This window comes from Falco cherrug, chromosome 11 (assembly GCF_023634085.1).
Source record: "Falco cherrug isolate bFalChe1 chromosome 11, bFalChe1.pri, whole genome shotgun sequence".
NCBI lineage: Eukaryota > Metazoa > Chordata > Aves > Falconiformes > Falconidae > Falco > Falco cherrug.
Window position 1 is genome coordinate 7,972,430 of NC_073707.1, and position 25,006 is coordinate 7,997,435.

Genomic DNA, 25,006 nt, shown 5'->3' on the forward strand with positions numbered 1-25,006 from the left:
CACAACCAATTTGCTCCTGTCTTTCCCTACGTACCTCCAGGAGCTGTGGGTTTGTGTACTGAAGTGCTGCCATTTCCTGCTCGATCTCCGCCTGCGTCTTCTTTTTCTCCTCCAGCTTAATATCTTCCTTTCTGTCATTCAGTGGCTCTGGCGGGGGAGGCAACGGGACTTTATTCTGCATCCATGCCTATAAAGAATAGTAAGCACAAGATGAATTCTGTGGAAGGTGTATGTGACATATTGCTGCGCTGGGAAAGGATAAGCTGGAATGCTGTGTACTATGGATGTTCAGAAGCTAAAAACAATGCTGAATAAAACTTCCGTATTTTATAACATCCTATTTTCCAGGTACAGATACAAAATCTAAGGGATTTAACCAAGCGTTTTATGCTTAAATGGTTATTTAACTATGGTGGCAAATTACTTTGCACTGGGTGCTGATGTAAAAGAGCTGATACTGGAAATCCAAAGCATTTCAACAGCCACATACTTTGTAAAGTTGGGAAAACAGCAAGTTGCTCTCCCGTTCACTGTGCATCAGGTACTTACTTGCTGAAACTGTGCTGGTATTGGTTTTGCATAGGGCACTTTTTTCTGTGGCACCTTCTTTTGGTCCTTTTGCATTACTTCCTCCATCCCCCAATCCAGTCCGGGGATTGTCATTTCAATGTCATTGGATTCATCTTTCCCTTTAGCACCAGGGAGACAAACAGTCAGAGCAATGCAGCTTTACAGAGAAATCCCATTACTCTCTTCATGGCTTATCTGGCAAGAGACCAAGAGGCTTGCAACCCTTCCTTCTTTACAGGGGAAATACGCACAACACGTAACTTTAGGAAAAAGCATCTGTGCTACCAAAAAGAATGAAAGGAATGAAAGAGGAGTCACACAGTATCTGGCTGGCTCAGGAAAATGCTTCCCCACAGCTACTGCTTACCCATCTGCTCTTGCTCCATTGCTATTTTCAATTGTTCAGGTATTCCCATCCCTGGAATAACTGCTAGGCTGTTGGGTTCCAGGTCGTCTAGAGAAAAACAATAAATACTTATACTTGGAACACTTTCCTTTATGTTATCATTTTATCCCTTTGAATTCTCACATGGTTTTACTATTAGTATCATCACGTATTTCACAAGCAGTGGGTCACTTTTTTAATTCCATACGTGAATTACAGGATCTCAAAAGAACTGCAAATTCGGATTCATAAATACATCCCAAAAGGTCACAAACTAGGTTCTTTGAGGAAAGTTACGTTTATGGTGGAAGCTTAGAAAAGAAACTAATAACCCATACCCACACCCATTTTTGTTATAACAAATATCTTTTAAAACGTAAATTGGATTAAAGTGCTGCATTTTAATTAACATCCCCAAACACAAAAGAGCAAATAATCAGAACTGAAGAAACAGATGCGTCCCCAGAGATGAGAAGGTTGCTGAGGCATGCCATAGAGCCGGGCAACCCTGAGCAGCCTAAAATTACCAAGATACATCTGTAAGAGAGGGGTAAAGTTTGAAGATTTTAGTGAAGTTCAGTAACTCGAAAGACTTTCCTGCTGTAGTTAAGGACTATAGGAATTCTTCAAGTCATGTGAAGTTTTCAGGCAGAAAAATAAACTGGAGATATTGCCAGAAGGAAACCCAAACCTCCTTCCAGTGACTGACAGAGCAGGTCTTACCTCCGGGAGCTGCGGAAACAAAAGAAAACTCAGTGTTGGAGTGGCGGTCGCTGGTAACAGGGAGAGCAGTCACCAATAACTGCCTTACCCAGCAGCTGCACTCTAGTGCCCACCCAGCCTTGCTCCTGACCCCAACCCTCTTTCCTCCACATCGAGGACAACTGCCTTACCGTATTCGACACCATCCTCTGACATCCCAGGGAGCAGATTCAAGTTGTAACGATCTCGCATTTTATCTCCAGGACGATTTCTGGTCCAAAACTTGCTGTCAAAAGGAAGTTATATGATTTCAATAAAGGGTCAAGAGTATTAACTACGTTAATGCTTCTTTAACTTTTAGCCTGCTATCTTGATTATGTAAGGATTCAACTCTTCAAGTTCTGAGCTACATCCGAACATTAGGTGTGAGGTTCAAAGCAAAAATAAAACCCCAACAATTATCATATTGAATTATATAGTTACAATTCAGAAGATACTTCAAAGTGTAAGGGGTGTAAGTACAAGGCATCAACATTAGATCCTGGACAGATATATTTCTAGTCCATTTCAAAAACCTTTGCTCAATTCAATTGTATTCTTCATATACTGCTAAACTTGTCAATACACACATCCACACAGAAAAATTTACTCCACTTATAAAATGTCCCGTGTTTACAGCATGTTCAACCTAAAAGCACAAACTATATGCCTCCAAGTACGTTTGCAATGTGAAAAGACAGACAAGACCAGTACAAGATCCGTGGGAAAAACAGCTGTGGAGATAAAAATGTTTCTTCAGCAAGAAACTACAACAATTCTTTGTAAAAAAATTCTTCAAAGCTCACACAAACCCCAAATCCTAGTATTTTTAAAGGCTTTTTAGATGAAGGACAAGAAGTTAGACTCTGCCTTTTAATGTAAAATGTCAGTGCCGTCTCATTTTGACATGTTTCTCTCTCTGCTCTGCCCACTGGCTGTGTATCAGAATCACCTCAATCTATTTTTTGTTCACTGATGCCATGCAGCCTTTCTAGTTTCCAAATGTGCACACATTCCCTTAGATCTTTTCTTTAAATATTTGAAAATACCTGGTGTGATCATTTGAGCCTGAACAGAGAATGTGTCCAAGGGGATGCCACGCCAGGCTCCAGATCATTCCCTCATGGGCCATCTCCATTCCACCAACCTCCTTCTCAACCCTGATAAAAAAAGGAAAAAAAATTAAAATAATTAGCCATCACACAGGTGAGTACCTGCTACAGACACAACACAAAACTTTTGCTATTCAGTCATTCCTCTTCCTCTATGCCATATTTTGCTAAACTTAAGCCTCTGTTATTTTTCTACTGGGGGAACTGATCATTCCCAGTTGTTCTTAACAGGAAATTCAGTAACGTAGGGATTTGTAACTGTACACTTAGAAACAAAATAATTACAACACCTCAGCACAACCTCTAACAAACTAGCAGTTCAACCATTCATCACTCTCTCTAAAAAGACTCTTTTTTTTTTTTCTGTTCAAGCAACTGTATCCCTTAAAATACATCTGCACAGGAAAACTTCATAAATGAAGCATATTCACCAACTTCCTTAGGTACAGAGAAAAACTGTAACACAAACATGCATGTTAAATACAGATTCAAAGGTGAAAAGCATTTAGTGTAACAGCTTGCACATCTGACCAACGTTTTCGGAACGTGCTGATGAAAATGCCACATACCCAACATGCCAGAACAACAAAGAGCCATCTGATCCTCCGCTGGCGAACAGCCCCTCGTGAACGGGGTGCCAGGCCACAGCTGAAATGCAAAGCAAGCCACAGTCAGAAAGTATCACGTCAGGAATTCTAACGAATGGAAAGCAGGATCTCAAATATTTCAATGTTTAACCCAAACTGATAACATGTGGGTTTTTATTAATAACAAATTCTGACCTGTGGCCTCCTTCTTATGACCCCTGAAGACTTGAAGTTCTTCCTTCAGATTACGAATGTCAAAGAGCTTACAGAGGTGGTCACGAGAAGCCGTGAGCAGCCAGTTGCCGTTCAGATTGAGTTTCACCTCCATCACTGTGTTTTTATGAGCATGTCTGCAAGCACAGAAAGACAAGACTGCTTGCCCAAGTCCTGATTTCTCAGACACAAATAAGAACGTGATCATTTACCACTCCCAAATATTCAGGTCAGTAACAAAGCAGTGCAGGCTACTAAACTAGAATACCATGGTTTTCTGTGGAAGGCACTACCCCTTAATCCTGTTCTTTTGTACTGCAGAGCAATGGGTAGTGCTTGCTGAGACAGTATTTGGTTACTGGGCACATTTCTACTGCAGCGTGAGAAATTTTTCATCAGCCAAGATGGGACATCTCATTTGTGTTTCCATATCCCAATTTGGTTTTCCAAACGAGAACTGTGTGAGTAAGAGGTCTATGGAGAAGGACAAATTAAATTCAAATAGGGAATATTAAAGTCACCATTTCCCAAGTATAGACTTCTCTTCATCTAACCTCTAAGCTTTCTGGCACAGCTAAAGCACCAGCTTTATACTTGAGGCAACTGTGTATGGCTGAAAAGATGGGAGACAAAACCTAAGAAGGGCACTTAAAAAAGAAAAAAATATTTGATGAAGTTTGCAAGTCAAAGCCTGTGGGCAAGCACTTACAGTGTGGCAAGGCTCTGGCCAGTCTTTGGGTCCCAGAACTTGATGGGCTGTTGGCTATCCTTACTTCCTGACACAACTAATCCCTTTGTTGGATGCCAGTCAACACATTTCACATCTGCACCATGTCCTGTTAAGAGGATAAAAATTGTTCATATTGAGATGTCACAGACACGGAAAAATTAAAGGGCGGACACCTTATAACTGTAATGTAAAACTGAATGAAAAATGTCACGGAGCACAGGTCACAAAACAAGAATAAACTAAATAAAAACCCTTCTGAGTTACCTAGGTTGCGTTCCTTCCCACTAACCACTGGGAGCACCTTCTTGGATTCCACTCTCAAACCAAGCTCACTTTACCAACATAAAGATTCTCTAAGAAGTTTCTGCTCAAACTGGTACTTTTCTTTTTATTTTTTGACGTAATTACACAATGTTTTAAAAATAACACTGATGAAGTGTTTGTATGGAGGTGGTAAGGGAAAATAACACTGTGACACCTTCTTTTCTGTGAAATAGTGTAGAAATTTAAGGCAAATACGCATTTGTTCCTATCCTATCAGTACTACCCTTTTGCTGTCCTGTCAGAAAACAAGCCAAAAAATTAAATTATGGATCTGAAAACTAAATTAGCATATGATGAAAAGAAATCTTACAAGATGTAACCTCTTACCAGGTCACAGGGATTCAGGTTTTTCTAATGCTCAAGAGCCAGGAGAGAAAAACCTTGGTGCTATCGTTCCATTTTACACAGACTGATGGCTCTTGACAGAGAACCCATGCTGCTCAGCGGATCTGAAAATCTGTCAAGAAGAGATGCCTGTTCTTGCTACGCAGCAAAATTCGGTTTCTGAGCTGAACTATACGGATTTACAGAAGAAATAATGTCGACAATTTCTTACTCCAAACTCTCTCCATGCCAGCCCAGTTCCAGGGAAAGCCAACAGTAAGTGCCAATGCCAGAAGATGAGGCGGCACACAGTGACTTGGGAAAAATGTGGGATGAGAAAGGAAAGAATGCCTGCAACACGGACGACACTGAAGGTATAAAACGGTACGGGAGAATGGCAGCGTGTTCTGTGGGAGACAAGGGTTCCCATCAAAGCCAGGCAGCTCCCATGGGTATTGCTTCGCCATGTGGTGGAACACGTAATTCAAGCAGCGTAAGTTGTCTTACTACAGGCCTTAATCCGACAAGATGATAAAAATTAGTATCAGTTGATATCAGTTAAAAATCAGTATTAGTTCTGAGGCCGCATAAAAGTCAGATCAGAACAAGGAATATATTTCGACCTTAAAAGAAAAGCAAAACATTAACACGTAGAGCACACTCTCCATCAACCTGCCTGCTCTCCAAAGGAAAGGACGGGCAGGGAAGAGATTCTTGCCCCGAGAAGAAATGAACACAGCTTTGGGAAGCGTATGGGGAACAACCTGAAGGATCAATTGATGATTGGGATGAAGGAACCCAACTCTCCTTCTGAGCCCTAGCAGGCAGGATGGCCCCTGGAATACGCGGGGGTCCCAGGGAAGAGCAGGATCCTCAAGCTGCAGACTGTAGATCTGCTCACCAGTGCCGCTCCGCTGGGCTGTCCTACGGCGGGGGGGCACCCCGAGGCGTACCCTTCCCTTCTCCCTGGCTCTCCTGACGCAGCAAAAAAATGGAAGACACTTTCTGTCTGGATTTGCTGTCACTCAATCTCTGTCTCAGCTCAAACACGAAGCTGAATGCTGAGCAAACCTTGCTCCCAGGTGTTTATCTGGGAGGAACGCTGAGGGCAGTAGTAAGAGGGAAAGCATTCCTCCTCTGCAGTGGAAAGCAATTCACGGCTGCAGAGCTGCACCTGATGATACTATGTAGGTACTTGCTACATACGTAACCTCCAGGGAAAGACGGGGGATTTTGAGTTCAAGGGCAACAATAGGTCCTTATAGAGAAATGTTCCGTTACAGCTAATGCTACTTGGTTGGACCATACGAAGATGTGTTCAGATTACTTGAGTACTATCCTAAGTATGAAAAAACCAAAGCTCAGCAAAACCAAACACGTACCCACGTGGACTGGAATTACGGCGGCCTTGCTGCTCCTGAAAGAAGGGGGATCGGCGACAGGGCCGCACCGGGAGGCAAAGGGCTGCTCTGCTCGGGCAGCAACATCACACCCAGAAGGCAAGTTACACCAGTGGGTAACTGTGTTACACCGGTGGGTAACTGTGTTACACCAGTGGGTGGCAGCTCGCCCTGCGCAATGCCTGACGCAGGGGTTTATTTGAGTTAAACCCACCTGAATATGTACCCTGAGGGGAAAAAAAGGCTCAGAGGGCACAATCCAGTTCAAATTCAGGGCCACGCGCTCAACCAGAGCATCCATCCTCTAAAAGTCTTCAGAAGGGAGTGATGAGACCGCACCGGCCCGATGGGTTTCTCAGAAGCCAGGTCTGATAGTCACCACCCGCTTGCCCCAGCAGTAAAAGATGCCAGGACACCAAGAACTTGCAGCCAGAGCAGATACATCATCAGGTACGGATCAGCAGGCTTCTGACCAGCAGCAGCACATTAAAGCTGACCACAGGGATCAGAAGAAGTTTCTCCTATGAAAATCACAGCCGTTAGGAAGACAGATAATGGGCATTTCCCGCAGGGAGCAACCTTTCACCAGCGTGCGCTGGACCACGGCAAGTGGCGGAAAACTGGGACCCTCCTTCGTAACCTAATCAAAACAATGTACCCTGCCCTCAAGAGATGCATCTTTTAGACATAATTTTGCACTAAATGGGATCATCACGTATACTTAGCTGTAGGTCCCTAACACAATGAAGCTTTCTCGAGAGAAAATAAATGCTTTTCCTGCAACAAACACGCTTTAAATAAGCTGATCTCAAGGGATGAACTAACTCAGTGGAATTACGTAAGATAACTCAACAGCATCACCTAATCAGACCTTATTTGATTACTTTTTTCCTGTCTTTTTTTTAATTGGAGCAATTGACACTGTACATTGCTTTTCCTTCTTTCTGCTGATAGAGGTACGCACCGTACCCCTGTACATACCTCTGACAGAGGTACATACATACCTTTGTACATACTGCACATACAGGTACATTACCACCTGTAATGAGACAGATGATGCAGAAAATACATTGAAAATAAACCCCCAGAGAAAAAGAAGCCTGGTCAATTTTACTTCATAGTTGTTTTCCATTCTTAGTTCTAGGCTAAAACCTGCAAACTGGACTCCCCTCGGGTACAGAACCCATCACCAAGCATCACGCTCAGAAAACCTTAATTCACACAAGTCTCTTGTTTACATTCCTTATTTCCTGACTCTAAAAGATGCTTTTGCTCAGTAACTTCAACAGTCACACCTGTGTCTGTGGCTTAGAGAGCCGGGACGGGGGTTCCCCTCGGAGCAAGGTGTGCGCCCTTCCTGCCCCCCAGCCCCCTCTGCAAGAGGCACGGACCCTGCACCACCGCCCTGTCTTGTAGGGACACTTTATGGATAAATTAATTGGAATGTGTGAATTGCTTAGCAGTCGTGGCACCATGGAAGGTCTATAAACAAACCGAAATGAAAGACCAAAGGTAAAGATTTCTGATAAACTGAAGTCATTAAAACCCATGAGTTAATGCCCGAGCATAAAACAATATACTAACCCTTGTCAGTTTTGCTTTTTCTAAGCATCACAAAAAATCTGTAAAAAAAATAACTTAAAGCCAAGCACATCTAGATTCTTTAAAAAGTTCAGATACAAAAGTAGATGTCTAATACTTTTCATATGCATAATTTTTTTAACTGAGTGACTGTAGATGCAACAATTTAATTAAAATACTGACTGCTAATACTTCTAGCCTACTTATTTGAAGAGCTGTTCTTTAAAAAGACACTGAACAGAAATACTGGCTGGTAAAAGGCATAACAAGCTCTAATAAGATTATGTGTAATAGCATTTGATCAAATCCAGCATGTCAAAAATATGGAAAAGTACACATAAATTAAGGAGTTGATTTTCCCCCCACTCTCTAATTTCTGCATACATGACTTAGTGACTGTAATATATGGTGTAAAAATGTTGTTTTGGATCACTGCTTTTTTATTACAGTCTATAATATATCTATATATTTTATAATAAAACTGTCTCTAAACTATCAATTATAGATGTATCAGGTTTATGGCTGCAGCGCATTTGTTTTCTATTACATCCTTCCCCACAGGAATGAGCCCCATTCTGAATGCACATGAACTGGAAGAAAGAGGATTTTAGATACTGTAGGATTTCTAGATCCTTCTCAGCAATTACTTGGATGTATATACACATATGCAGAGATGACACACTTAAGGCATCTTCTTGTACTTTTTTAACGTCTATGTTCCACAGAAAATGGATATTTGTAACTATATATATTTTAAAGAAAGGACATAATCATTTAACTGCAACAATACTGAATGTTTCTCATTTACAGTGAATTCTATTTGCTTGGATTTTTCTTTTTTCTTTAAGATACATGGTTCTCTTAGGCCCTGTTAAATGGGGAATAGCTAGAGCTGTGTTTCCTCCACTTGAACTGGTCAGGCTTGAAGCCTTTTCATCCCAACACAGTAACGTTCATTTTCCTCTGATCCGTACCCCCAAAACAACAGAACACCTTTGACGATGCCTACTTTCAAAGGATCTGCAGAGAGACATTAGGTCTCGCCACCGTTCAAGCTGAGGTTCTCCATCCCCCCCAAAAAGAGGGGCGGGAGGGCGTGAAATAAAAGAACCTGCAAGTCAAAGATAATGGAAAACACCCATGTTAGCAGAAAGATGTTCTAAGTTTCCTACATAATTTCCTTAGACTTTGTTAGTTGCTTCCAGCCTACCAGGCAAATTGGATTATTCTGCCCGTTCTGTTTTTATGGAAGGCTTTTAAAATGTTGTCTGATGGTTACTCAATTGCTAGTCCCTTCTTCTGTGTAAAACTCACTTAGGAACTGAATACCTCATATCTATAGGAACCTACATACTGTTTGATAACACCAGTCAGGTTAGCAATAAAGGTAAGAATACATTTTAATTCCAATAATTTAGTCTTCTTTGCCCTACTGCATTATGCGAACTATACTGCTCTTGAACACTGCCCTGTGACCCGTCACTTCCTATTCTCCATGCCAAGAAGGAACACCATGGACACCCTCCGTCCGCTCATACACACTAGGCTTTTTCTTTCTGGCATAATGTGGGAGGCTGGTGAATAAGAAATTAAGCGGAAAGCTCCTTTCGGTCTTCAGTGGATTAAGAACAATACTCTCGTCACACTTTCAGACTTCTGTACCATAAATTCAAGATTTATTTTCCTTTATTTGCTCACCATCTAGTTCTTTGCTAGTTTATTAAACGTGGTATCTAAAGAGACTGCTAGGGTTTTAATCTACCTATGGGGAATGTCTCCTAGATCATCAGGATTCCCCTAACCCAGCAGCAGAACAGGACGTAATTAAACCTCGTTTAGAAATCTCCCCATGCTTTTTTTTTTTTTTTATTTACAGTTCTATAATGATACTAAATTTTCTTCACAGACAAAAGCTCTTATAACAGGACAGTTTGTTTTTATCATCTGTGAAATCAGAAGGTTAAAAAAATAAAAATTAATAAACACTAATGAAACAGCTATGGGTAAACAAATGAGTTTTCCCGAGATTACCTGGAACAGGTACCCAGTCCCCAAAGCGTGTGTCCATAAATTTGTATGTGCTGGTCCCAACCAAACTTACACCACTCAGTGAACAGTCTGAATTCTACAAAACCCTAAAACACTAGCAAAAACCCACCAGTTTGAACTTAAGGCTAGCTGTGTGCTTGCACAGCTTGCATAATGTAAAATGCACTGCAAAGACTCATGACAATAATCTTGTTCTATTACATGTAATTACCAGTAATGGCATGTAGTGATCTGAATTCTTTACAGCTGTTGAAACTCAATGACAATGTCTTCTGTAAGGGTTTATGGCGAGAGGAAGAAATCCAGCTGGGTGCCAGCATTTGTGGGAAACAGGTCATGCAGGGCTCAGTCTTTAACTGGTGGGACTACTCACATGTTAAACTTAATGTTTACATTCTTCAGCCATTTGAAGATAGAAGGCTGAGCAGCTTCCGAAGCTGAAATGTACTGCTTTGAACAGAAATAAAAATTACACAACTGAAAATGTCTGCTGGTTTAGATTTGTGGTGTCAGGTCCTTTTTTTTTAAAATCACTAAGCCTGTTCAGGCTAGAGTCTATAAACACTATAGAGATGCCTTTCCTTTTAGACATACTTGCTTTTTACTAACTCCTAAATTTATTTTTGAGCGTTATCACTACCTACACCCAATCAGGTTATTTCCTGTATATGTTGTAAACATATAGACAAAACAAGTTGGACAGAAGGTTGTGCAACAGCACAGTAGTGGGACCTGCATCTCTAACATGCAAAAAGCTGTTTAACTTTCTTTTAGAAGAACTATATGCACATCCACTAATTATGTATGCATGTTTCGCAATTTCTAATCATAAAACGCAGTTAAGTCATATCTAAATTGATCACAGATAATTATCAACAGAAATTTATCTCAGTATGTAAAAATACTACAAAATTTTCATCAATTTTGTTTAATCAGTGTCCAGATTTCCCAATTCACTACCACTTTTATGCACTTGATCAAAAAAGCCCATGTACAGCATTAAGTGCGTCTCTCTCACAGAGAGGGCACCTACGTTGATGATGCTTCATAAGGCTTAGTGCAATACAGTAGTATTTCTAATTAAGAAGTCATTATTCACCTTAAGCAGAAAGCCATCAGGAAGCTCAAAGCCAGCTCAGAGAAACGACAGGAAAAACAGGGCAGAAAGTGTAAAAGGAGAAGATACACCACATTAAAACTGTCCAGCACCACCTTATTGAATACATATGCTTGTGCTTAGCAGTGATGGCAGCTGAATTCAAGGACACAGGCAGGTTTTCATCACAGCCAGGGGTTAAATTATTTATGAAAAGCAGACTGGATTCTACGTTGCACTGAGGCACAGTTATCTGTTAACATTCTCATGGCATGCTACTTCTAATTCCTTTGCACGTATTCATCAGAGAGTTAAGAGGGCTTTTTTAAACTGCCAAAGGTAGAACATCCTTTTTTTTTTTCCCCCGCTTGTTACATTATGTGTAAAGTAGCTAGGACTAGAAGTTCTTTTCTACTCCAAAAGTAGCCAGCCTACTTTGAAAGTAGCAACACACGTGCTTTTCATTGACAGAAAATATTTATTTACAATGGCATTTACATTTAATGATATTAAAAGTGTACAAAAACCATTAAAAATGCACAGCAATTGTAAGGAAAATGCTCATGCTTCATCACATAAACAGCTGACAGGAGCCAAAAAACACTCCCTCAGAGAGAAATCATCCCAGAGTTTTCTATTGCTTGTTTTCCAGCACCTTCCTTTCAAGTACCAGGTACTAGTCCCCTGTCTGGAGGAGCCTGCACTGCCTCTAACGAGCATTTACTGCTCACTAGCCTAACAGGCCATGGCAATGGCCACAGAATGCTGTACGGCCAAGGGGAGAGCATGGCAGCCCTTCCAGGGACCAAGGGGTGTGCACTCGAAAGATGAGAAATGCAGTGATTTTGTCAATCGTTACAATAGTTCCCCTAGATTCGTGGCTTTCCACCTGGGTACAGAATCAGTCTGCTGGGCAGCATGGTAGTTTGTAAAAACAAAACAAAACATATTCCCCAAAAGAGCTTTCATGGTAAAATGCTCCCAGTCAAGTGCTCCAAACATGGATGAAACATGAGTTTTGGAGTTTGCTCCTAGCCTGTACGATCAACTACTTTGGAAAAAATAATAAAAAAAACCTACAAACCCAGATGAATCGGATTAGAATGCCAAAAAATCGGAAGCCTCACAGTGACAATTCATCTCAAAAGTAACTACTCAACTACTGCTCAGTCACAACATCCACTTGTATATTATGAATTGAGAACAGCAGGGCATGTGTTAAAAACTGGTGCCCGACTTAAGATTCTAGTAAGAGACATCATTTTAAGATGCACTGATCCTACAGTAGCTGTAATGAAGTTTTTTAAACACATACTTAAGAAACTAGTTTTATTCACTAATTATTGAATTTGTGGACTGGTGTGTTCACTTGCTGCTGTCACGGAGGTGACAAACTCCCCAGCCTTTCCACCTGCAGGCTTTTGTCAAGCCTTTGCCTGTTACACCTGTGTGGAACACCACTCAGCAAAGCCAAAGCTTGATATTTTTACTGAATACTACCATAAGGAATGGAAAGAAGGGATGTGAAAAACACAGTATTGATTTAGAGATATTTTTAAATTAACTTGAAGCTAATAAAGAAACTCTGGTGCATCCTAGAATTCAGCATGGCAATTTAGTGAGAGGAGGAAGGAAATCTGGGGACACGCTGCAAAACTTAGTGCCAGCTTGTCTCGAGCTCTGTGCTCTGATAGTAATTTCAGCCAAGGCTGTAAGTGGTAAGAGTCAGAAGACTAAGTTACCCACTCAGGAAAAAGAACAAATGCTTCCAGAAAAGCTAAGAGTAACCGTCATTAATCATTTTCAGTACTTACTCCCTTTAACATCCCACTGGACATTCATTAAAGTTGTGCTGGTTATTCTGGCTGTTGCAAGAGAAAAGCATAGTCCAAATATCTAGTTTAAAGGTTAATCCAAGTTTCAAATCACTGTCTGGCCACACGAGCAGAAATCACTCTCAGCAAGCTACTAAAACGTAACAAAAATTCTTGTGGATCCCACCAAAAGAAGTTACAAGAAGTCTTGTACTTTTATAGAATGTGACATATCCTTACTCCCAAGTGAACCCAGAATGTTTTAATACGAACTCCTAACACCTAAGTATGAGTCCACTATAATTTTAAGCAAAAAAATCCTGACTTCAGCTACACGGAAGTTAGAAAAACTATTTTCTTTGGTTCTAGGGCAAACGGTGCACGAGCACCTGCTCTCAGTAGTAAGTCAGCAGCAGCTGGCACAGGCGTGGGGACAACAGAGAGATTATCGAACCTTGCATTGACTCTGGGAAAAGATTTGTGTCAGTCAATAACCAAGACAATTAGCAAATATAAGGGATCCTAGAAGGGATATGCAGGTAGAAGCCATTTAACTTGCTCTTTGCACTTTAGAAGAGCACCAAGACTGAGCAAACTGGGAAGCAGCAGGTCTGCTTAAGTGCTGGCAGAGAGCAGAGCACGCAGCATGGGCCTGAGCTGCAAAGCACTATGCCTTCTGTACAGGGGTGAAGCTGAACAGACAGGAGAATTTTCAGCTCAAGCACAAAGGACCAATTTTCTAGCAATTGAAATATGAAAAGGCTGTAAATCATGAGGACAAAAACACACGCAATGAGCAGACTACCATGAACTAAAACAGAACCCCCCCCCCCAGCATGTAACATCATACAGTGACTTGCAAACACATCTAATCTAGTGGTGATCTTGGGGCTAATGACAAGAAACACAGCAAAATAAATAAAAACCCTCGGTGCAAAAATAATTTAAATGCAGGAGCAAAACAATGATTTGAATAGTGTTACAGAAACATAATAGACATAATACCTTCCATTCAAATTTCAATCAAGCAGCAAGGAAAAGATGAGCTCAGGTGAGAGACAGAAACCAGGAATGTCTTATCACTCCTACTTCAAATTTCTGAACAATCAGTGCTCTTATTTCCAGTTCTCTTCCTGTGCTTTCCTGTATCACCACCACATCCATAGACTCTGTCAGTCCTCTTTCCTACCACCTATTAATTTTGAAATTTAAGAAAATTTTTCCTCTTTCAAATTTAAAGATAATACTGATGACCCTATTTAAGTAGAGGAATACTTTTTTTATATGTTTCAACTCTAAAAATAGGTCCCCTACTAAGCAAATGTTTTGCAGATCGTGGCTGTATAAATATCTGTGAAGCTCTCTAAAATACCATGCATCCCCATGTATCATTTTTAATTCCACAAGGACACGAATGGATCAACCAGTGAAAGTCATCATGTGTGACTGAACAGAGAGACAGGGAAAAAGATGGTGTTGAAAACTTACCAGGGATTTTGTGCGATAAAACCTAACAAAGAAAGGGAGAGATGTCAACAGGAAAAAATGGGATAAAACAATCCAAAGAGTACTTAAGTAACTCAGATATATTAAAACCAGGGGAAAAAAATATGGAGAATATATAAAAGATGACATATATGGTTATGAGAAGAAGGAAGGCAAAGGAGCCCATCACCAGCTTAAGTGGGGTTCCAAACAAAAAGTGCTGGTAACAACTTGTGGAAAATGCTGTTCTCACATTCTTTTACTAATGTCACAAGTAGATGTGAACAAAACAAGTGGTATTTGATTCAAATTTCTTCTTCATGTAATAAAACAGGTGTGAAACAGGCTTCCCATGAGGGACTGTTCTTTCAAGATCAGAATAGAGGATACAAGAATGACACAGACCCCACCACACTACAGACAGATGGAATACTTTGAACTCCGTGCTTCTTGAAAGGACTACCAGTTTAGGGGTTTTTTTCCGATTTGAAAGGAATAAAAAAAAATCATCAGACAAGATGAATATTATACTGGCATTTCAGCATGGCGTTCCCCTCTGTGATGCAGCCTATGATTGAATCTGTATTTGGATCTACAGGTAAGTGCACTCCACAACATGTTACGTATTTCCAAAATAAGCGTAAGGGAATGACGTGGAGGTTTGCAGGAAAGTAGCCTGTGAGCATACTGCAATTGTAACGGCAGTGTATGTTCTCACAAATAAAGCAGAACTTTCTTGGAAAAAAACGTTGACTAGGGCAGGAAAATTTTCTCCCTTCAAAGCAGAAAAGCATTCAATTCAAATCCCACATCTACACCTGGCACGAATAACTCCTGGGCAGTTTTGCATATCCCTCCATGTTAGCACCAGAAACATTGTCTAGTATTTCAAAATTTAAGTTTTCCAATTTTCCAATTAAAGCATAGGCAGAAACTTTGTTAGTCAAAAACATCACGCTTCCAGGGAAAGAGATGTTAGCCTGAAATACTTTTTGAACTCTGCAATAAAGTGTCAAAAAAAGTTTTTAAAAAAGCTTCTGCAAAGTTCTAGAATATACATAAGGCCAGGATTCTAGAATATTCTTTAAAAGCCAAATGACATGGACAAAAGAATCCAAGACGGAGAATATCCATCCATTTGTAAGTGCATGCACAGCAGAAAAAGAAAAATTCAGACCCACTCTTTGGCAGTGCTGAGAAACAAGAAACTTGAATTTTTCTTAAAAAATGCTCTTGCCTGCAGTATTTTAAGTCGGTCTTCTTTGTTACAAGACTAGCACAAAAGCAGTAATATTACTACTAGAGATCGTAGGTTTTAGTATTCTGGAAATACAAGCTGAAGATACAAAGTTATTTATGGGACTTTTGCTTTTTCCCCCCCTGCATTTTGAGCATTTGTTAGATGAAACCACCACCACAACAGATACCTGGTAAACTGCAACCCTGCAAATCATCTGCGGCTCTAAAACTGTGGGCTCGAACCACCAAAAGAAACGCCAACTAGATCATTGATTTAAAATAAAAGGCAAAAGAGAACAAGTGTTTACCAGGCAGATGTGATTCAGAAAGAAGCTCTAAGGAATCTTTACATTTCTCTCAGTGCTTTCTGTAGCAGCTTTCACTTGTTAATCTTACACACACCACAAGAAATAAATCTTTCTAGTCTCAGAAACGTACAAACCAGTCCACATAACAACAATGAACTGGGTCCATATATGAAACTACAGCGACAGGAGAGAGAAGCTACAAAGCAGTGCTTTGAGGAAAGCAGCATGTTTGCAAAATATTAGGAAAAACCGAGTAGGTCAGGCACGTAAATAGGGAGGGAAAAGGCATCCCCAGCAAAAGGTGGTACCCTGAACCCAAATGGACCTGTGCTTCCAAATCACACACTCCTTACAGCGCTGGCTGTGCTGTGCAGGCATCGCTCAGCTGAGAAATGGAAAACTGCGCTATTTCTCTTCTAGCAAGCTGGACTTCAGCAATCTTCTGTAAAACACAATTACTGATAAATTGAGTCAGTGACTGTGGGGGAGGCAGTCAAGCCTCCTCTTCACTGGCACAGCTCTACCTCCATATACAGTCTCATTCGAACACTGACAAGCAGAGATCAAAACAAAGATGACTTTCCTGAAAGATGGCATTGTTTCTGTTTCAGGAAAGGCTATGTAAGAGCATGCCATTGCTCCTGAAGCAACCCACTGAGGAAACCAAAAAAAAAAAAAAATATTTGTTGGCAAAATGATGCAAGGTAACAGTTCTGCCAAATGTTTGATTTTTAATATATTTGTTAATACAGAAACCCTGTATTGGGAAGCAAGGTGCATTTTTAACCTTAAAAAGTTAACAAAAAAAAAAAGAAGCTTTAACAGGTATAATCCCATGTCAACAGTTTATTTTCAGTGCAAGTTAAAATACAGTTATTGCTTTAGTACACAGAATACACCTTCATTGGACTAGTCTCTATTTTTGGAATACATATGCCCTTGTGAATTATCTGCTGCTAGAAGATGCAGTTTTACAAGCATCAATGTGTCATGAACGTGAGCAACTGCAATACAAGCACTACATCGGATTAAAAGGTACAGCAGGCTGAGAAACACCTGGCTTTTAAGAATAACAGATTCTTCATCTATTGGAGACCGGGCATTAATCATTTCTACTCCATCAGCAATATCCTGATCTCCCAAAGACTGCACATCAGTGAGGCTGGTTGTGCCTTTGTATCAATGCATCTTTCATAGAAAAAGAAAACACTAGGGGTTTTAAATTCTTTTATATGACGTCTACAGCAAGATGCAGTATGCATGACAGGTACATTCTACGGCAAAATAAGCAGCAAACCCCATTAGTCCTGCTATTATGTACAACCAAACTTTTACAAAATTTATAGCAGTTTTAAAATATAAAGCCTGCTTTATCTACCTATCATACAGTTTTATGGAATCTTTTCTGCTACCGTGTGAATGAAGAGAAACATTTTTTTTTTTGCGAGGGACAGATCTTCTAGAAGAAAAGTGCAATTTACCACTTTTTACTACCAGGTAATTTATTCAGACTGATTGGAACTGGAATTATCACACATCTAATCAGTAAAATGTGACCTAAACCAGCAGGGTTGCCAGTTGCTACTGTGCAGATGTCCAGTTCACAGTAACCAGCATCAAAGCCATAGACTGTAATAAACTGAAAAATTAATTCACTTTTCACTCCTAAACTGGAATCCTCCTTTCTGTACAAGGATGGCAGAGTAGACACTTCAGGAAAAAATATCCTGATATTCCTTGTGTCTAGTAAACGCAACATTAAGATTTTTTAATATGGCACTTCAAAGTAAAAGTCAAATTAAATTCTAATTAAAATTCCCCAAGTTGTTAATATCGAAATACCACTACTAAACTATGTTGTTAGATACTTGTGATAATTGCTGCTTCTAAGCATTTTTCAGGAAAACTTGTCTCATGCCTATTCCTTACTTGCATTTTGACATCTTGCAAAAAAAAAAAAATAAAATTTAAAAGCTTATTGAGATACCAACATTCTATTGGAACAGAAGTTATGAATTTGGTCAATAAAATATTGTGCAATAGGTTAAAAATAACCTCTGGTATTTCTAGTATTTGTGTGGAATATAACATCATTATTTAAAACCTTTTTGAATTTCAATGAAGTGCTATGGCTTCCTATAAATGTTGCAGTGACAACAGCTGACAGGACAGTTTTGCAGAAACTAACCCAACTTCCAACTGCTGTACAAAGCACAGAGACTGAAGTGCCAGTATTTCCACCCAGACTTACTAGGAACAGACATCCTCACGGTGAAATTGTAGACTGAAACACACACAGTGAGTGCTCTTAGGGAGAAAGACTGTATATTCCTTGAAGAACTCCATGACGCAGGGAAAAGAAAACAGCAAAGTGGGAGAGAAGCAGGCAGCATGTGCAGAAGCCTCTGAGCAAGCAGGTGTTTGGGTTTTTTTTGTTTTTTGGTTTTTTTTTTCCCAGACAGGATGCAGTAGTTACATCTCCACAAAAACAGCTGGCAGGATTGCACCCGCTATTTAAAGCCTCCACCATTCCAGTTTTATGCGAAGACAGAAATTCTACACGTTTAATACTAGCATTAAAGCTTCTGATTGCATTTTTATGAAAGTCCTGTTTGAAATTGTCAGCAAATGCAATACACACTACAGAAATGATCAAGCTAACATGCTTATGTAAGTGACTGGAATGATCATTTTTGTCCCCATTCCTCTGGAAGCAAAGGTTATTACTGATAAGCTGGGAATAGTGTAAAAGATAGAACCTACCTTTGCCCAAAGATCTCCAGAATACAACTGCAGAGTATAAATCAATTTAGTGTAATTAAAGAATTGTCTGAGTGAATCCAGCTTTTTACGTTCCTAGTCTTAATACCGTATGCTTACTTGTAAGTCTTTGGAGAACAGGGATTTCCAAAAGGAGAATGGTGATCCACAGAAATCCATACTGGTCAACGTTACTGATAATTCCTAATCGCCAGACCTAGCAAACTAGCCAAGAGAATAATGATTTTGAGAATATATCTACTGCTGAAGAGAAAATACCTTATACATTCATTTTAAGTAGGTGGGGTTCCAGCTAGGGAAGCGACGGACAGCACCATTGCTGTTGGAGGATTTAAGAGCCTAAAGCAAGATCTGTAGGGAAAAGACATCTTTTTATCTGACACCTTTTTAACCAGCTGTATCAAATGACCAAAAGTAAGCAAGTTCCTGCGTCCTTAAGACAGGTCAGTGTAGCCTTCTTAAAAAACAAAAAGACCAAACAACAAAACCCAACCCTTTTTTCTAACCGTATCAGCTGGTCTAATTTAAAACACTAATTCTGGCTATGAATTATGCACGGATAAGAAAGAGCAGAAGGCAGGCGTAAAGAAAAGGCAGGATTCTTCTTGACCAGGCACGAACAGCAAGCAGTAACACACTGCACCAGATCAAGCTGCAAACCTAGTCAACTTCCAGAAAATAGAGACATCTTGCTAAAAATTTTTAGATCTTTTAACTATGCCATATAGAAGTATGCTTGGTCACTGTCCAGACAGTATTCACTGGGTGCAGCTGTTCCTCGCCACTAATTACAATTCAGAAGGGGGAATTTTGTCTACAGATTTTGAAATGTGTTGTTAGACCTTTCTAAGCTCATCCGTAGTAGAAACACCAGAAGAAAGCCGGCATGAACTTTTCAAGTGCTTGAAAAGTAGTATGTTTCAAGACAAAAAATCTTCTAATTTTTTTTTAACTTGAAGATAATTGCAGTCTCAAAATTATATTTAATATTGTGCATTCTGTCATAAGCTTAAACTTGAAAATTAAGAAATTTGGTTTTAGACATAAAGGTCAGTCAAGACCTGGGAAAGGTGTGGGCATGAACACTGAGATACACTATGTAGACCAGCTTTTGCTTAAAAGAAAAGAATAATTAGTCTCTAACATCCATTTCATTTCATCTAGACATAAAAGCTGATGCCTGCAAACACACCAAGCCTACTTATGACTCCTTCGGAGAACTTGAAAACATGAATTAAGAAATGCACCTTCAGAAACAGAAATGACAAAGCAGACAGGCAAATCTAAGCTGCTTCAGTTTGAGAAGTAAAGCAGCTAAACTTTTTTTTTTTCCTTTAAAGCAAACTTTCAATCTATTTTAAGTGTGCACATGCCTTAAAGTTTTACACCACTACCTGCACCATCTATTTAAGGACTGCATAACTTTAGAACAAACAAGAAAGCAAGAGAGTAATATTAAGTCCATAAACGTACCACTGGGCACCATTACAAAAGCTGCATGTTTATAGAGACTGACTGAAATTATATATGCATATACAACAATTGCATGTAACAGTGTATCTCTACAGAAATAACTTTTAACCTCACTGTTACGACATAATCAGAAGGAGCTCTGAAGACACTGACAGCACACTATCACATCTTCCATCTTATTTGCAAGACATTTTCATTGCTTGCAGGAGGACTCCAAGCAAGGACTTAAACTTCAGCAATGATGAAGTCGAACAATGTTGGAATGACCAAACGTTTATCACCTCTGGAAAAAGTTCCACTAAACATTAAGAAACCTTTACAATCCAAATAGATGGTGTGCATTTCCTCAAGCATGTTAAAAGCTGGAACTAAAAAAAAGGATTTTTTGATACAGTCTTTTGAAGGTGAGTTCCTTATGCCATCATATACGCTGTGTACATCTGAAGGTCACTAAAAAATTAAGTCACTGGGATTTTTTGTTCCTTTGTTTCCCCTTTGGCAAAGCAGAGGAATTCATTATCACAGGGTAAGTCAGGTTGGAAGGAACCTCACCAGTCTCTTGTTCAACCTCCTGTTCAAAGCTGTTGGGGTCAGACCAGGCTGCTCATGGGTTTATGCAGTTTTATTTTGAAAACCTCCAAGGACAGAGACCGCACAGTATCTATAATTAAAGAAAACTCTCATACCCTTCTAGAACAGTATTAAGAGAACAGCAGAAAAAAAAAAAAAACCCTAAAAGCAACTGAAAATGAGTTTTCTATTGGACAAGAGGAGATAAACCAAATTGTTTGGGAGGGTGGGGTTGGGTTTTTATTTGTGGGTTTTTTGTTTGTTTTGTTTTGGGTGGGTTTTTTTAAAACTAACTTTACCATAATACTTATTTTTCTAATGGCACCATACCAGGAGCATCAAATGAGTTTGAACTCAGACTTCTAGGGATTCCCATTAGATCTGTAGTGGGAATTATGCTGGAAATTACTTACCTGTGAATACCAATTACACATCAATTTGTGCTATGTATCTCCAAATATAAAAGAATAATGAAAATTCTCTTTTCAAAGGAAAATGTTTTAGTTTCATCTGAACCTCTATGCTCCACCTCAAGCCAAGTTTCTACTGTGGAAAGCTGGGGAGGGGGGTTGGTGGGGTGGGGTGGAGTGGGAAATCTGCTGCTCATTGAATTGAAGTAAGATACTCAGATTTTTAACATCCTGAAGCATACTGGTTATTTATAAAGCCAGGAAGAACCTCAGCCTCTGATGAAGACTAGTTCTCAATAAGCATTAGGCCCTATTAAGTGAAGAAGAATATTAAAGACTTGCTATGCATATTCTCAATCTGAGGATGGTATTATCAGAACTACTCCTTCCTTAAATCTAAAGACACACAGAAAAATAAAGCAGCATAGGATCACCTTGGAGAAGAGAGCAGTCAACTACAAAGAGAAGTTCAAATGTAAAAGTATTGTATAACTATTTAGACTTGATCTTCTCTAATGAATATTTATAATAGACTGGATCCTGAGCTACTGGATTCCTGACCCTGGAATTTTCTACCAATTCATCCTACCCTTTGAGGGCTAGAATAGCTAACAGTTAAGCTACTAATTTATCAGGTATTATGACTTTTTTGAGGAAGGTTTTTTTAAATGACAGAAGTTTAAAACTTAAGATTTTAATATAACATTTAACACATTTTCATACTCCATCATTCTAAACCAAAAGGCAAAGAAAAAAAGCTATTGCACATATGGTAGAAAATACACATCTGCCAGCACACACAGAAAGCTGGGTTTGCTTTTTACTAAAAGGTACTGTTCTTTTATTCTTCCCAGTTTTAAGCAGCCAAGGGAACACATTCCTCAGCTTTTTTGAATGGAAATTTCAAGTTTACCCTCTGAGATCTTGGGCACTTGGAAGAAACACCTATGCCAGTCCTGTTATACTTCCAGTTTCTCAGGTCAGGCTCATATTTAAATAGCCATGGTAAGTTCCCGTTAAAAGCTTATTTTGGTGAGCAAAAAGGTCTACACACAGTTACTATGAATGGTCAAAACCAGTTAAAGATAACTTTCTGTCTTCAAAGACAATATATGCAAGGTACTCACAGACCTTGCCTTGTCTACACCAGAAAATCATACCGAAGTGATACAACCGCTTCTTTATGCGGCTGTAGTTAAATTTGGAATAGCTCTACCCACCTCCCTATCTTTATTGGAGCAAAATAAATCTTTAAAAATACTGCATTTAAAATTTTTATCTATATAGATATGTAACTAACCCATACTTTAAGTTCTTGAACACAAGCCAGAATTTGATGGATTGTGTAATACATCAAAATAATGTTTTGCAGAACTGAAAACATCAGATTACTCCACTGAGATAATAATTACAGCCCAATCATTTTTTAATTAAAAAAAACAATAAAAATACAAATCTATAAAACTTCCAAGACTTTACCTGCAATACCCATACAACTTTCAGCAGTAAAAAATTAAAATGTCTTCCCTTGTAAAGTGTTTTGTTTTCAGCATAAAGCCCTTATCTGTGAGTAGATAATTATCTGTAGGCAGATACAAAATATCTTGTTTTTTCACTGTGAAATGAGTATCAATCAAGTCACTTGGCAAGCTCTGGGACTGTACTTTGACAATAAATGTTGATAACATGTTTGCATTTTTAATCTAATCAACGGCTTTTTGTAGAAGCATGCAGCATGTTATGTGCCGTGATTATATTCTAAAGGGAAGCAATCCAGAGCCAGTCCTAGGGCTGAAAGCAACTATTACTTATTTCAGTTTTAGAGCTGTTAAATTGACAAAACTTCAGGGAGTGAAGATCCACTTTACTTCTTAGGGACTATTACAAAACAGGTGCCGCACACTCTATTACTCATCTTCTGAATGAATACAGAACGTGTTCCTAACTCTACTCAAACTCTACTTGAGCCTCTAAGAGTCACGACACGGAACATAATATTTAAAAGATATTAGTAGGAATAAAAATGTCTGTGTATGTACATGGGTACTATTATTACACATTTCCACACACATTACAGTATATACACAGACACTCTTGGTACGTGATATACTGTCCGCTTGCGTCTGAGTGGGTCATTCAGCCATAAAATCCCAGCCTCTTCTCTGGCTGCTCCAGCAGCTGAGTTTGCCATGATTCATCCCCACAACACCAGGAGCATAACTTTCGTTAGTTCCCACCACCTACGTTCTCATCTCCTTGCTCACCTGTTACTATCTTTTCTCAACCCTTACACCAGCTGTTGTTTTATTAATTTTTTTCATACCAACACAGCCTCCACACTTTCCTCCCATTTGCTATCCTTCTCATTTCCAGCCATTTTTCACCCATTTTTTTTTTAGGATTTTTTTCTCCTGGTCTGCTATACAATCCTGTTTCAGCACAATCCCCTGTTTCAATTTTGTCTCTGTGTCTTCCTACAAACGCGGCGCGTGATGAGCAGGGCTAGCTTCCTTATGAGAAGGTAAGGCCAGGCAGGCATGAAAGAGAAAAAAACTACACCACTGGATTTTAGGGAAAACATTTGCAAGCTATCTCCCCACCTCCCAGTTCCTGGCTGTCCACAGGAACACATACTCTTAAGTGTGAGAACCACAATGTTATTCGTATGATAAAATTTGATGCACAGTGTCTCATTACTAAAGCCAAAATATTACTCAGAGCTAAATGTACTATAATAGGAAATCATTTGAATATGTATAATTGAAATGATGCAAAAGAAAGTACCAAAGCCTTTGCAAAGCTATGCTTACCTAGATTCACAAGAGGTTTTAGGACAGTAACCACAGGATATGAAAACGAAAAAAAAAGTGGTCTGTTTAATCCACACACAAAAGAAAAGCGGAGTCAAGAAGCCTGCAAGGGAAGTTTCTAAGAACCAAAATGGATTATGTTCACCAGGGAATTATGTTTTTTGTTTTCTGAAGACTGCTACCATTTATTCTGAAAATAGCGTATTTCTGTAGTCATGCTCTAGTGGGAAATGGTATGTCAGATGAAAGATTCCACAAAAAAAATAATACATGAAGTGCCCGACTCTGAGTATTTATCCACGTAAGACTTTATAAGAAGATGAGTTACTAACATAACTTGCATTAAGACTAATTCTAGATGATTTTGTTTCTGTTGAGAACCTTTGATATGACAAATACTGGTGAGCAGATACCAGGAAACCACCACCCTTAACACACACAACCTGCATTGTTTTCAACAATTACACTTGTGTTGAAAAAGGAAGATTGGTATCACCTTTGTGCCACTATTTAAACACCTCCACAGATCAGGATCCACTTAAAATACTATTTTTCTTTCTCAATAATGGTGAGCAGGGCTTGAGGACAAAGCTCACTGCTGCATCAATGGTTCTCACTGCAGGTGAATCCTGACCACTATGCAGAGTATCATGCCATATTATGTTTACTTCTCTATGTAGTCACAACAGCTTAAATTCTCACCACTCAACTATTTACACTAGCAAACTGTAAAAAAGGTTTCACCTGTTTTGGTATTTATCTACCTCCTGCAATTATCAAACACAAAAGAAAGCAGATGCAAGAAATCCTAACAATGCAAACATAAAGCTACTTAAGGAAATATTGTGTATTTCAGCAGCACTAAGAGATGACTATCCTGTGAAACACTAGGGTTTCTCAATATTCCTCCAAACTTCACAAAATAGATTACAAATGTTACCCTTTTTAGTGTAAAATTTGCCCTTGGACTCAACACAAGAGATTATATAACTTTTGGCTCCAGG

The 25,006-nt window shown here is 39.3% G+C and overlaps 1 protein-coding gene across 4 annotated transcripts in view; it reads right to left on the reverse strand.

Annotated features, from left to right (window-relative positions):
- WDR33 (WD repeat domain 33) overlaps nt 1–25,006 on the reverse strand; it is a 71,296-nt gene that overhangs the window by 15,363 nt on the left and 30,927 nt on the right. The window contains exons 8-16 of one of the 4 annotated variants that reach the window (XM_055723609.1): nt 4,318–4,444; nt 3,591–3,745; nt 3,378–3,456; nt 2,746–2,856; nt 1,849–1,943; nt 1,679–1,687; nt 938–1,024; nt 550–689; nt 35–187 (exon numbers count right to left, since the gene is read on the reverse strand). In XM_055723609.1, coding sequence (XP_055579584.1) covers nt 35–187; nt 550–689; nt 938–1,024; nt 1,679–1,687; nt 1,849–1,943; nt 2,746–2,856; nt 3,378–3,456; nt 3,591–3,745; nt 4,318–4,444 — 956 coding nt within the window. The other 3 variants (XM_055723608.1, XM_055723606.1, XM_055723607.1) reach the window with 3 other exon arrangements.